A 14,792-nucleotide genomic window follows, 5' to 3' on the forward strand; every position below is an offset into this window, starting at 1 on the left:
ACAGGACCAACATGTCAACAGCCACTTAATTTATCTCTACCTGTCAGATGAGTAATAGAGAGATAACTAACAGCGAAAAAAGAAAATAAACACACCCACCCAAAAAATTGTATTCACTTATGGGGTTGAAGTTATTTACTATAAAGATTGTACCAAGATCTTCAGTCTCTGTTGAATCATAGAGAGCAGAAAACTGATTATAAGCTAAATATGTACGTTCATCTATTAGTCTGATTTGGTAAAGACAAACTATCAGTGGGCAAATAGAGGTACAGTAAACATCACAGTTTTTAACTCAAAATATGTCGAATATTCAAAGCTGGGATATTTAATTACATCTAATATAGTTTCCATGCTAAAAACAAAATAATCTGCTAAACTGTTTGAATCCTGGATGAAATAAATCAAACCTTCCTACAAAAACAGTCTATTTTATGACCTTTTGTTGGATGAACTATCCATCACACTCTCTAAATTCACATTTTAACCATGTTTTCGTCTTTCCTACTTCTTGTTTATTCTAATATCCTGAAACCAAACCCAGTCCAACTCACTCCATGGGACCAAACAAGAGGGAAAACGTAAATGCACACCAAATTATTTCTTAATAATGGCATTAAGGAACCATTTCCAACCCATATTTAAACACCATTACATACAGGTGGGCTGGACGCCTCAGTGATGCAGCTCTGAGTGAAAACAACCAACATTGTCTCTCCCATTGTTCCACAGAGAGCGTGCAAACAGGTAGAGTCATTTTATTCAGGATGTGAAAACCACCCTGAAACATTTTCTTTCAATTAAATGTTCCATTTCTCACAAAGAAAGTGGAAATTTCGAGCCATCACATTGTTTAGACTAGTAAGTTTGAGAGACTGTCATCATAAAACCAGAGATTTCAAAGATGATGTCAACTTCAGCACCTTGGACAGCGCCGACAAATCTGCTTAAAAATTAAATGTTTTTCAACCAGCTTAAACTTTAAACATCATAGCTAATGACTTAATCTGGAGGTGATTCATACCTAACACATTTAAACATTCAAACAGCCTAAACGTTACAGTTTTACTGTCAGATTACGCAAATCTAAATCAAACTCCACATCCAGAAAAGAAACAAAAACAGCCATTTGGGGAACTATCATACTTCACTATATGTCATTTTATTTGTTTACAGAATTTACAAGATGGTGAAAAAGACAGAAAAGGGAATGCAGCCTGTACAACATGTGGTTGAGACAGTTTGGAAGAAGTTACAACAACATCCAGCTTATTTGACATTTGGACTGACAGAAAAGACAATAAATGTCGGCTTTACTTATGTAACATTAAGAGATTTTTATTTTTGTGCTAAAGTTAAAGAAGCAAAATATAATGTAAATTAGCTGATAATTCTTTTTCAGCAAAAATGTACTTAAACTAATCTCAGGTTGTCTTTAATAACGAAACATGCTTTAGAGGTTTATTTTCTTAAGTAGCCGATCACTAAGGCTGACATTCTGAATCTTAAGATGAGATGTTCATGACCCCTGACCTCTATAATGACCTTTGACATGCAGGACTTCTCTTCAGACTTCCTTGTCTTTATTTTAGGATTTTTTAAAAATGTTTTATTTTATTTTATTTTTTTATTTGAAACGGATTTGAAATTTGCATGCCGTGATTTGGGACTTGGATTTCATTACTTTCGACTTGCATATCTTGCGTTTGGACACGGATGTCTTGACTAGACTTGAGAGTTGAGTAACTTGAGATCTCCAAATGACTTGCTATACCGACTCTCATTAAAACCACGGCTGTCTGTGGAGCTTATATTGACATTGTCGATGATTTTTGTTACGTTTTGGTGAATTAAAATGCAGCATCAGATGTTTTTAGCAAGATTTGCTCATGTGTTGCTGCTTACTAAAGAACAAAAACATCCCAGAAGTTTAAAGTGAACTAAAGAGCCAAAGTCCTCTTTGTAAAAGAATTACGTGTGAGTAAAAGCGTCTTCACCAGGAGGGAAAAAACGTGAACCAGCGGCGCAATATCGTTAATCAGGCCTGAGACGTAACCTGGCAAAGGTTTCAACCACTGCCAACATAATATTGGAAAGCTTTTCCGGTGCGGTAGTACGTCACGCCACTCTCTATTAGTTGCTATTTTCGTCCAGCCCTGGAAGACATTCATCCACCATCTACCCACCCTGACAGCTCCCAATAAACCCACCACTCCCATTCATCTCCATCCCTCCAGCCCAGCTCCACCCTCTTTCACCCTCCCTCGCTCCTTCTCCTCTCCGCGGATCTTACCGGGCAGCTTCGTGAGTTAAAAAAAAAAACAAAAAAAAACTGCTTCGTTGAATTGGGGGTTTGTGCGCCAGGGAGGAATACACAAAAAAGTGCCGTTATTCTTACCAGGACATCTTTGTTTTTGTTCTTTTTTCAAAAGAGTTTGAGTCATCTGTTTAGACCAATCTCTCCAGCAGAAAGGTAAGAAATTCACTGTTTGGTTGTTTTGTTTATTGAGATTATTTAAGTGAAGTGTGGTGCAACTGCATTTTGACCGTCCTGACAGATGACTTAAGGACATCAATAACCCCTCATGGAGAAACAGTATCAGCACAAAAAGGTTTAATGCACCGTCCTAGACGGAAACTATGTTTTCACCTGTTTTAGTTCCATTTTAATCAACTGCGTGTATGTTGAAGTCGACGTTTTGTGTTTGGGAATGACAACTGGGCTTTTACGCATGTAGGTAAAAATGTAACTGCTAAATAATAATAATAAAATACATGCCAAAAACTACAAAGAAGAGCAGTAGAGAAAGCGACAAGGCGCCCCGAATGGATACGTTTCGATTCATCCTTTGTTTTCCTGTCTTTTAAACTTTGTAAGTTGATAAAAAAGAAAAAAAAAAGCTTTTTAGGCGCAAGGAATAAAGATGTTTGTATTTTATTTTTTGTTGGTGTTCTTCAGGGAACTGTAGTCCCCTCATCCATTACAGATGGTACCCATATTTTAAACGAGACTACACGCGTTTTCATTCTAAAATACTTGAACAATTTATAATTGTTTTCCTTTTGCAAGCAGGAAATTAGGCAAAATTATGTACTTGGTAGTTTTTGTTGGGGAAATTATTTTTTTTTAATAAATAACTATTTCTATCCTTAAAGTTGTCAAAACAGTTTTTTCCATGTAAAGGGGTTGTGCGTTAAATACATAACGCTTTACTTCCAATACTTTAACCGCACAAAGTCATTATAATGAGGCGGTTGCGCATTAGACTACAATGCGCAAATTGTTTCGGCCAGCTCGGACTTGGGCTTCTGCATATATTTTGTTTTTATTATAACATTTAACCAGGTTTGTCTCATTGCGATCAAAAGATCAAAACTAAGAAAATGCATTCATTTCTTTCTGTTTCCTTTCAGTTTCCTCTATGAGGTTCCAGTCCGTTCCCAGTAGCACTTGATCCCGGTGGGAAGCTGAAGAGGAGGGAAAATGACGATCCACGTCGAGGGTCTCGTGGCCATCGTCCTCTTCTACGTCCTGATTCTGTTCGTGGGGATCTGGGCCGCGTGGAAGAACAAGAACTCCGGAGTCGGTGAAGGCGGAGACCGCAGCGAGAGTATTATGGTCGGGGGCAGAGACATTGGGCTGTTCGTGGGAGGATTCACGATGACCGGTGAGGTGAAGGACTATGAAGATGATTCATTTGTTCACGAGTGGCCACGAATATTCCTTGGCTTCAAACGTCTAAAATGCAAAAAGGAAAGTGTTTTAAAAATATATATATATGGTTTTTTTTTCTTCCTCAGCCACCTGGGTAGGAGGGGGATATATAAATGGAACCGCAGAGTATGTCTACCTGCCAGACTACGGCCTGGCCTGGGCTCAGGCACCCTTTGGTTATGCTCTCAGCTTGGTATTAGGTGAGAATCATTAGCTTATAGTTATTGCTTTATTTTGAGCCACAAAAGGAAAAAATGCACACACCCTAAGTAGGTAACAAAAGGAACAACAAAAATATATACATCCACTTCTACACAAATATACAGTAATATACATACAGTAAGGAGAGACATTGTCTGAGTCATCCAATTTATATTTTATATAACAATACTTTAATTGTAAACAAGAATGCATTTCACTGGAAAAGGAGTGAAAAGATATTTACTCCTACTCCCTGTGTATAAATTGTATAAAGTTTCATTTGTATGTCTTGTGCATTCTTGCAAAGGTATACGAAAAGAAAAGTATAAAAAAGTTTCTTATAGTTGCTGTGTCAGATTAGCTTGGCCATTGCCTTCCTAGGAAAAAAGTTATTGCTTCCAGCACAGTGTGGGCTCTCTCCTTATTTTTACTCCTAAAATATTCTTACTTTTAGGAGTAAAAATATACTTAAAAGTATTTTTTTTTTGTTTTTTTTTTTGTTAAATAAGTCACTAAAGTAAATGTAATTGAGTAAATGTAACCAGTTACTACCCAACTCTGAGTACAAGGGGCTGGTTTTTACTAGTGTAAAAACTAGTGTCAGATTATCAACAGTCCAATTTTTGAAGTGACTTTAAAACCAACAATTCTTATATGGCAGAACATATTCCCCACTCTGTAGCTGCCCTGTTGCATCTTAGAGTCTAACTTAGGAGACTCTGGATGCTGTACACAGTGGATGATATAGTAAAAACACCACATCTGAAGATTATTTGTCCAAACTGAGTTTCTGACATCCCTCAGGTGGGCTTTTCTTTGCCAAACCGATGCGATCGCGTGGCTACGTCACGATGCTGGACCCTTTCCAGCAGCTCTATGGAAAACGGATGGGGGGACTGCTTTTCATTCCTGCCCTCATGGGAGAAATCTTCTGGTCTGCTGCCATCCTGTCTGCCCTGGGTGGGTTTAATCTGCTGTTTAATTTGCCTTCCTGCAGATTTGAGATTTTTAATATTGACTTGACTCTGAATGGTTGTCCTGCCATCATGCAGGTGCCACTCTGAGTGTGATTGTGGACATAAACATCAACATGTCTGTGGTGATCTCAGCGCTCATAGCCATCTTTTACACGCTCGTTGGAGGACTCTACTCCGTCGCATACACAGATGTGGTCCAGCTGTTCTGCATCTTTTTGGGCTTGGTGAGGTTAATATCTCAGGGATTAACTCTGAAGTGATGAATATGTCCAGGAGACTACTGGAAAATTCAAATGTAATAAAAAAATAAAAATAGTATTGAGTTACTTTTCAGAACACCATCTTAATAATGGCAAACTTGTAGTTTTCATGGTTTTGTCTTCATGACTCTGTTCATGTACTGGTGAACTCTTTCTACTAATCAGGTGACCACAAAAGGCAACTTTCTCATTTTTATTTGAGAAATATTTTGAAAACTACCACTCTGCAAAAAAAGAAACCACTTTAAATGCTCAGTTTCTCTGATTTTACTTTTTATAGGTATATGTTTGAGTAAAATGAACATTGTTCTGTTATTCTATGAACTACTGACAACATGTCCCTGATATTGCAAGCAAAAATTTAGTATTAATGTGCAGAAAATAACGAAAAAGATGCAGAGCTTTCAGACCTCAAATAATGCAAAGAAAACAACAACACTAATGTCTTTCCCCAGGAAGAGTTCACAAATCAGTATTTGGTGGAATAACCAGGAGGTTTTCAATGGAGTTCAGTGCAGTGCGATCTTCTTTTCTCCTGGAGCTGTATATATTTTTTCCTTCCACTAAATCCATGCATTAGTTTGTGTTCATCTATTAAATAAAAACCTCAGTAAAGTACAAAGAAGTCTATAGTTGTTGTAACCCAACATTAAGTTACAGGGCATGAATAATTCAACACAGCCATCGTGTAGATGATGCTCTAACATTTGTATTCTGATTTTTCTCATCTTCATCAGTGGATCAGTGTGCCTTTTGCCCTTTCCAATCCTGCTGTGGCAGACATCGGGGTTTCGGCCAAGGAAGCAATCTATCAGTCACCCTGGCTGGGCAAGATCAAGCCTGAGGACAACTGGCTCTGGGCAGACAACTTCTTTCTGCTGGTAAGCTATGGCTTTATGAGGGAATCCATCATTGAACTCTGCGATGCTTATAAAGAACATTTGAGTCATGGAGAGAGTTCAGTCTTGAAGGGAGTGCATTTGACGTGAGTTATTTAGACTGCTGAATGTGACGCGATGGCTCGAGAGCTGATTTTACTTTGTGTTTCCTTTTGTAGATGTTGGGAGGGATTCCCTGGCAGGTCTACTTTCAGCGGGTTCTTTCTGCCTCTTCAGCGACCTATGCTCAAGTTCTCTCCTTCCTCGCCGCCTTCGGCTGCTTAGTCATGGCCGTCCCGTCCGTCCTCATTGGAGCCATCGGGGCTTCCACGAGTAAATTCACACACACTCATTGTCTAGAGGTAGAAGGTGGACAAAAATATTTGGGTTTAAACTGACTTAATCAGAAATGTGTCAGGAGTTGTGTTTTATGTACAAAAACTTTATCGATATTCTGCTAATGTTGAAAAATCAGAGGTGGGAAAAGTACCCAAAAATTTTACTCAATTATAAAAATACATTGAAGTATTTTTACTCAAGTATAAAGTAAAAGGTAGCTGTCCAAGAAATCACTCAAGTAAGAGTAAAAAAGTATTTGATAAAAAGTCTACTGATGTAATGAAATTATCAAATATTTAATATTTAAGAATTGCATAATCAGACAGACCAAAATATAAAGTTAAGTGGAGATTTTGGTATTTTAAGAACCAATGTGACAGTAAGTCATATGAGTAACAAAATCGGGTAAAAGAAAAATTTTCCAAATCAGTTTCTTTCAATAAAAAACTTATCAAACTTTAACAAAAACTGCAGGTGAGTGTCTGTGTCTGGTGAATTTTTTTATTTAAAAAATATTTGTTTTTCATTCAGTGGGTAGAGAATCCAGAAATTTTACTCAAGTAAGAGCAGAAATACGTCATAACAAAAAGACTATAGTAAAAAGTACAGCGTGATAAAAATATTCCTAAAAGTATTTTTTTAAGTTACTCATGGAAATGGAAATGAGTAAATGTAACTAGTTACTACCCAACACTGAATATATTTAGTATTCTTTTTAAATATTTCTTCTAATTATTTGCAATATTGCCAAAAATCATGAAACAAACTCAAGAAAGTATGTTTGTTACTTTAAGAGGCATGAGTTGTGTTTTCGTTGCATTAGCAAGTTTATGTTAAGTGTCGAAAATACACAATTTTGTAATTTCCATTATATAAAAAGTTTCAAGTAGAAATCCTAACTGCTGAATGGATTACTCAGTGTTTTGTCTGGATTTGCATCAATCAGACGATGATCCACAGATCATCCTCACATGTAAATGAAACATGACCAGTCCAGGACTCTGATCCCTTATTTAAGCACAAAGTGTGATCAAAGCCTGTTTGGGTTGCTGACATCCCAACAGGTTTCTGTTTCACACGGCGTCTGGGGGGAAACCAGAGGAGAGCCGTCAGAGCGTGCAGATTTATTGAATATTACATCTGAAGAAGAGCTAATTATTTTGGTTCTTCTGAAGATTGTTCATGTGTAACGGCTGCTAAACAGTCGCTGCTTATGAGTATCCAGGGATTGGAGGGAAAACAGAGATCATGAAGCAAAAGGAAAGTTGAAAATCTTTCAGAGAAAATAGAGACTGGTAATGAAAGGCGTCCAAAATTATGTTGATTTACCATTTTTACTAAAGAAATGTGCAGTTCTTCAGTATTGTTTCTTTTTTCCTGTTACTCAGATTTCTTGTTCTTTTAATTTTACCAAGCCAAACAGAGTAGAGCTGGTAATCTCTGCTGTATTTCCACCCACAGAAAAGTCCAAGCTCTTTTGTTTGTCTGCAGCTAAAACATGTGTAACAACAGGGAGGCTCATAATCAGATTTAATGGTGAAACATTTTGTCTTAAAAGCAAATTTGGACCGAAACAGAAATCATAAAACATTTTGTTCAGAGCAAAAACCTTAGAAGATTAAACCTGAAGTGCTTTTTCAAAAACTTCTTATCCAGACTGGAATCAAACGACTTATGGTTACGTCGCTCCAAAGGACAAGGAGGAGTCTGACATGATCCTTCCCATCGTGCTCCAGCACCTCTGCCCGCCCTACATCTCCTTCTTCGGACTGGGCGCGGTGTCGGCAGCGGTGATGTCATCAGCGGACTCGTCCATACTGTCAGCCAGCTCCATGTTTGCCAGGAACATTTATCAGCAAGCCTTTCGGCAGATGGTAAGAGTACCAAAAGTTATTAAAGCCGGTAATAAATCAACGTTTTATTAAAAAGCACCTTTCTCTTCCAGGCTTCGGATACGGAGATCGTTTGGGTGATGCGCATCACCATCTTTGTGTTTGGCGCTCTCGCCACAGCTATGGCGCTTTTAACTGGATCTGTATACGGCCTCTGGTACTTAAGCTCCGACCTCGTCTACGTCATCATCTTCCCCCAACTTCTCAGTGTGTTGTTCGTCAAAGGTACCAACACGTACGGCTCCGTGGCAGCGTACATCTTTGGACTCTTGCTGCGCATTGGTGGAGGGGAACCTTACCTAAAACTGCCTCCATTCATCTATTACCCCGGGTGGGTGATAGAGAAGAAGGTCCACCTCATCAGCGGAGACGTAGAGTACTTTGTCCAGCAGCGGTTCCCCTTCAAGTCCGTGTCCATGGTGGCGTCTTTCCTAGCAAACGTGGTCTTCTCCTACCTGACAAAGTACTTATTCGAAAGTGGCATGCTGTCTCACAAGTACGACTTCATGGACGCGGTCGTGTCCAAGCATAGCGCAGAGATCATGGACAAGGCCACGCTGGTAAGCAATCACGATAACATTATTCTTTCAGAGATGGCTCCGGTCAGGCAAGCCCTCGGTGCCACGCTTGCTGGGACCTTCACCAACGCCGAGGCCCTGAGCGACGACGGCGAGTCGAGTCCGGAATCCTATCACAGCAAGAACTAGACGACAAAACGCACAAAGAAAACTTGAACCGAGGAATGTGAAAGGGAAAGAGAGAATCAGTTGGCGTCCTTCAGGAAACTTGTTACTGCCACACTGTGAGCCAGATCAGCAGAAACGCTCTGCGGCTTCCAAGTGACTCCACAAGTTATGTCAGTGAATTGGTGCCTCCTCCGTTTGTTCATATCTCCTCTCTAGAAACTCATCTCTGACTCTGTATTGTACAAAGCTCGCAATTGTTTTAGTTTTTCTGACCATGGCTCTGTGAATTTACAACTGTTTTAGTTTAACTGCTGCTACTGTGGTGGAGCGATGAAGGGAAATTGTTTTTCAAGGTTGCTGGTTTTGAGAAATGTGCATTAGAACTAAGAAGCAGCATTAATGTCTGGTTGTCTTAGCTCAGGTTACGTATGTTGATGCATATACAGTGCCTTGCAAAATTAGTAATTCCCCTTAAACTTTTGTTAAATATCAGTGCATCTTGTTAGGAGTTTATATGATAGACTCACATAAAGTTGGATCTTTAGCTGTTGCAGCTGCATGTCGTTCAGGGTCATTTTTGGCATTATTCTTTGCAAAATCATTGGTTCTGCCCAGATTAAATGGAGCATCTGTAAACATTAGTTTTTCTTATTTGTCCTGCAGATTTACTTCTGGACTTTGCTTGTGCCAGTTGAACACATGAATATACTTTGATCTGCATTCAGTGCTATTATGCCTTACTTTTAATAATCCATTTTTTTCTTGCCACTTACCTTGACAGAATTATGATGGAGTATGAGAGCCACACTAAGAAAATAAAAAAAAATTACGACAATAAAATTGTACAAGAAGAAAAGCATAATATTATGAGAATAATGTCTTACTGCATTTTTCTTTAATGCTATGACTTTATTCTTAAAATACTATGACTTTATCCTGGTGATATGAGTTTATTTTCATATTACTAAACCTTTATTCTCATGTTATGACAACTTTTCTCATATTAGTACAACTTTATTCTTGTAATTTTATGTCTTTATTCTCTTAAAATTATTTTTGTATTTTTTTCTTATTATGGCCCTAATACTCTGCCGCACAGATTAGATGGATTTACAATGGAATCAAATTACACAAAAGTGGATTACTTACTAATTTGATAACTTCTAATGATATTGGGTTGCACTTGATTTTATTTAGGGGTGTCAGAATACAAATGCGTACCAGGCATTTCAAATTTGTATTTATAAAAAATAAATTAAAAACCACATATCATTTCCCTTCTTTTCATAATTATGCACTATGTTTTGGTCTATCATATTCAATCCTAATGAAATACAACATGATTTGTGGTTGGATCACATAAAATGTCAAAGGTTCAAGGGCTATGAACAGCTCTGCAAGGTACTGTAGGTATGCCTGTGAACAAAGCAGCTTTAAATGACTGATCCAGGATGGTTTTGTTGAGTAGTATTAAGTTTGCATAAAAACCTTATCAATAGAGCAATAATATTTTAAGAATCTTAGCTTTATTTTCAGCCTTTTGCTGCTAAACCACTGAATAAATAGACATATGAGCTCAACAATAGAAGTTATTGTTTTTAATCTGGTTTTTAGACTATTCAACCATCACATAATGGTTGAATATGTGATGGTTGAATCACATATTCAGACATATTTGCACCAGCAAAGTGCTATTATACCCATTCAGCTTTCAAGTGTCACAGGAACTAAATCATTCAAGTAACTTCGTTGAAAAAACCTCTGTGGCGTCTGACGCTAGCTTTGGGGACGTGTGTGTTTGTTACAACACGCTTAGCATTGAGATGCTATTTTCGGCTTGAACCGTTTTAGTAACTAGCCAACTTCTTTTTGCTTCACAACAATAGTTTGTTTTTGTTTTATTTTTACATCGTCTACTAGATTGTTTTAGAAGGAAAAATTAATAGCCAGTGGGCCAAGAAATGCGATTTTGTCGACCATTGACGTTAGCGGACAACGTTTGTGCGTCAGATTCACGGGCGTACAAGAAACACAATACAAAGGTTCCGGCTTGGGACTTGTTAAGAAAACAAAATGCGTTTAATTCCATAAATTTTTAAACACATTCAAATCTATTTTATTTATGAATCAAAATTAACACATTAAAATTCTGGTATCAATAAATTAGTGTTCTTCAAATGTGCATTTGTTTTAGTGACCCTGTCAGTATATAGAAGAATGACATTTATTTTTATGTTTTGGAGCCTTTATTTGGATTATGTACGTTGATTTTCTCCTAACAGCTAATGAAAACACAACACTGAATATAAGAATAAAATGATCAGATCATACAAAAACATGTTTAATAAAGAAATGTGGTGTTAATGAAAGAAATGTTTATATTCAAATGGAATTACTAAGTTCATCGGAGCACAAATGTTCAAATTTATTTTATATATAAATTTGAATATGTGCTCTTATGAAGCACACTGTGGATAATTAATTATTCAGCAACATCCCACTGATTTCTTATAACGTTATAAATTTCACCACTGCCAGGTACATGACCCTTACTGGAACTTTCCCTTTTTAAAATATGGTCAATTGATCCAGATTAAACTTCACAGAAAAACATCTGAGCATCTTTGAGACAACTCTTCTGACTACATCAAACTCCTAAGTTTTGTCGTTTTACATGTTTATGACAAACATGTCAGGATAAGGTTCACTTGCTTACTTGTTTTTTCTTTTAAGGGTATTCTTGATTATAATATGTAGTTATTAAACTGAACAAATTATTAATGCAAAAGGAGGCTGAATTTGAGGAAAATGTTTAATATTGATCACTGCAGCTTTAACATGCTCAGATATTTTGAATTTCATCACTCTGGTATCTGCTGATCAAAGACAAATCATTGTCCTAGCTGGTAAAAAAAGTTATTGTGTGTCTTGATATGTTATCAAATCTCTTGGTGTGTGTTGTGGCAGCCGGTCCTGTTGTGTGTTTATGTTGGTGTGTTGTAGGATTCTGCTGCGTAATTAACAAGGACAGGCCTACTCATTTTCCATTGAAACAGAGATGAGATAGAAAAAAAGGGGAGTAAAAAAAAACCTCAGAAATGTAGAGATAAATCTCAGAAATTATCTTTTAAAAAAAACTTGGACATTTCTGAGTTTCAAAAATTGAAAATTTGCTAGAAAAAAGTCAGAAAATTTGAGATTTTTGAGTTTCAAAAATTTAAAAATTTTCAATTTTGGAAATTTTCTTAGACTCAAAATTCAAAAATGTTAAATTTTTGTAATTCAGAAACTTCCACATTGTTTTTATAGAAAATTTCTTAGACTTATCTCAAATTTTAAATTTTTTTTTGGCAGAAATTTACTTCTCCTTTTTTCCATCTGCACTGGCCCTCCATTTATCTTCCTATCTATCAACTCCAACCCCACAGCCTGATACTGCCACCACCATGTTTAGCTGTGGGGATTATTCTTTCCAGGGTTGTGTGCGAAGCATTTTGCCATTTTAAACAGGGGCATCAGAGCTAAATAAAACTGTAAAATAATACATCTTCAGGTTTTTATTTATAGAAAAAGTTAAAGTAACTCATAATTTTCTTTCAACTGTTGAAGTAAGCTCACTGTGTCAGAGTCTGAACATAAAATCCTAATAAAATACAATGAAGTTTGTGAAAAATTGTAAAAGTTCAACAGGTGGTTTGGCAAGGCAATGTAAACAATATTTTGGCTATGCAGAGTTTTGAATTTCTGTTACTAGATAGCCATTGCTTCTCTCTTCATCTGAGTGCTCTGTAAAAATGAAATTTTAATAATTTCTTCCTCTATTTGAAGTGGGAAAGAATATTAATTCACATTAGCATCCAGTAAGCACATGTAAGAATCCAACAATTGTCTGAAAAACATAAAAACACGTAACTAAAATAACATTTTAAAATGATCAGCATAACATCTAGCTCGTGATCTGCAGACCTAAAATTCCCGTCAGTGTGTTCTTGAGCTGCTTCGTTTGCTCATCCTGAAGCTTTATTGACTCCTCAGTCATTGCAGGTTCACAGAGACAGGAAATGATTGCTCCCCCCAGGACAGTGGTAGTATTACCGGTCATTATTGATCCAGCACCAAGTGGAATATCAGTCAGGACATTTGATTTATTCCACAAAGATCAGCAAAATTAAGTACAATACAGTAATACAGAAACTGTTCTTTTTACTGGTTAAGTATCCACATTACTTTCTGTTATTGACTCTCACATGAATACATACTCACATTTTTAAGAAAATTAAGTTTGTCTTTAATAGTAAACGTTGGTGTTACTTGTTATGCTTAGTTCTTTCTAAGCAATTTATGGGTATCTTTTTTAGTCTTTAGTGAAAAAATACACTTTGGAAATTAAATTATTCCGTATTTTGCTAGATGCGGCTTTTAAATAGTAATTGACTTGACTTTGTTACAGATTAGAATACAGGTTGATTATAAAGATAATCTCAATATTCCTGAGTGACATAACCTGTCTCTGGTATAGTTTTTTTGTTGTTGTTGTTGTTTGGAAATAAAATTGTTGTTTAAAAAACAATTTTATTTTTAGTTTTCTTATGATAAAGCAACTTGCTTATTCTCAATTTGTTAACCCAGATATTATTTGAATTATTACATTACAAAATGTTTATAAAAGTATGAGACCATAAGTTTTAGTATATTGAAAGTTCAGTGTCATTTGAAGTATACATCCTGAAAATCTGAGCTCATTTGGAAATATAGGCAACTTTCAGTGATTTATTTATGTCAAATGTTAAGGAATTTGAACATAAATTCAAATTCCTTAACATTCCTTTCAAATGTTCTTTTCAAATCCATTCATTCAGTTTTGTAAAATGAAACTATTCTAATTGTGGCGCCCCCTAGTGTTGGATGCTTACTGACCTCAGAATCACGATTCAGGTTTGGAAAATAATTATATTTCTGCCTGACTCGGTTTTTAGCCTGTTAGCCATAACACTTTGCGCATTTCTTTAAAATTTGTTTAGATTTGAAAATTCAGCTAACATTACTCCATTTGGCTTCATCTGTAAACACAATATTCACTTTTCACGGTCTTTCTAAGTTCTGCTATGAGATTTCGTTGGCCTTGTCTGATGATTAATCATGTTAAGTGTTTTGAACATATGAAGTTTTTTTTAAAGATGTTTTTTGTCTTAAGCCATAGAGACACCTGTTGGAGAGCTTTAGGAAATGTTTGTTTTCGGTTATTGGTGGAGGGACTGAACATATACTACCAGTGAAGTCTACAGCCTTTTTTAGCCAAGATAATCAAGGTACAAACCAACCAAACTGTACAGTCATGTTTTTATGCTTCCACTAATTGAACCTCTAGTTAATTTAACTTTTGCTGGAGGTAGATTTGGGAAAATACACTAAACAGCTTTTAAATACCATGAATAATGACTTTATAATGAGCTGTTGAAGTTTTAAATGTTATCCAATTGCTAACTTTTAGCCGTGACGAATGTAATGCGCCAGCTTGAAGCTATGAAGTTTATCAGAAATTGCTAGCGGTGTAAACAACAATCCTCCACTGCGAAGCAAGAAGTGCAGAGCCAAACAAGATGGCTGTCATTGCTAATTTAATATTTGGAAGGAGGCTGAATGTCTTGCTTCACTTCCTCTGCTGCCATTAACAAATTAAAACCCAGTTTAGGCAGGATGCAATTCTAAAACAGAGCAAAAAATCAACACCATCGTTCACTGGGCCATTGAGAAATTGAGCTCAATAGGAGAAATTCAAAAGGAGCAGTGAAAGGAGATGAGAATCAAACAAAGTTGAGTAGGAAGGCAATGGCCAGGCTATAA

General features: G+C 36.5%; 1 protein-coding gene and 1 long non-coding RNA gene across 2 annotated transcripts; both read left to right on the forward strand.

Moving 5' to 3' along the window:
* The first annotated feature begins 1,925 nt into the window (after positions 1-1,925).
* LOC107836784 (uncharacterized) lies at positions 1,926-3,480 on the forward strand. The gene is made up of 2 exons (XR_001662741.1): positions 1,926-2,473; positions 3,415-3,480. It is a non-coding gene; the product is annotated as an uncharacterized LOC107836784 (long non-coding RNA).
* Positions 3,481-3,484: 4 nt separating this feature from the next.
* Positions 3,485-9,828, forward strand: LOC103141484 (high-affinity choline transporter 1-like). Its single transcript, XM_007557151.2, has 8 exons — positions 3,485-3,668; positions 3,802-3,915; positions 4,721-4,876; positions 4,969-5,117; positions 5,891-6,034; positions 6,211-6,364; positions 8,027-8,244; positions 8,316-9,828. Exons 1-8 carry the CDS (start codon positions 3,485-3,487, stop codon positions 8,967-8,969), a joined length of 1,773 nt encoding a protein of 590 aa, XP_007557213.1. The 3' UTR covers positions 8,970-9,828.
* The last annotated feature ends 4,964 nt before the right edge of the window (positions 9,829-14,792 follow it).

Source organism: Poecilia formosa, unplaced genomic scaffold (genome assembly GCF_000485575.1).
Source record: "Poecilia formosa unplaced genomic scaffold, Poecilia_formosa-5.1.2 Scaffold84, whole genome shotgun sequence".
Classification (NCBI taxonomy): domain Eukaryota; kingdom Metazoa; phylum Chordata; class Actinopteri; order Cyprinodontiformes; family Poeciliidae; genus Poecilia; species Poecilia formosa.

What these genes read in the sequence shown, in the direction of transcription:
- LOC103141484 (XM_007557151.2), top strand. Translation starts at nt 3,485, where the DNA reads ATGACGATCCACGTCGAGGGTCTCGTGGCCATCGTCCTCTTCTACGTC. An exon ending in TGCCATCCTGTCTGCCCTGG is followed by an intron (nt 4,877 to 4,968) that starts GTGGGTTTAATC and finishes GCCATCATGCAG; the next exon opens with GTGCCACTCTGAGTGTGATT. An exon ending in TCTGCATCTTTTTGGGCTTG is followed by an intron (nt 5,118 to 5,890) that starts GTGAGGTTAATA and finishes CATCTTCATCAG; the next exon opens with TGGATCAGTGTGCCTTTTGC.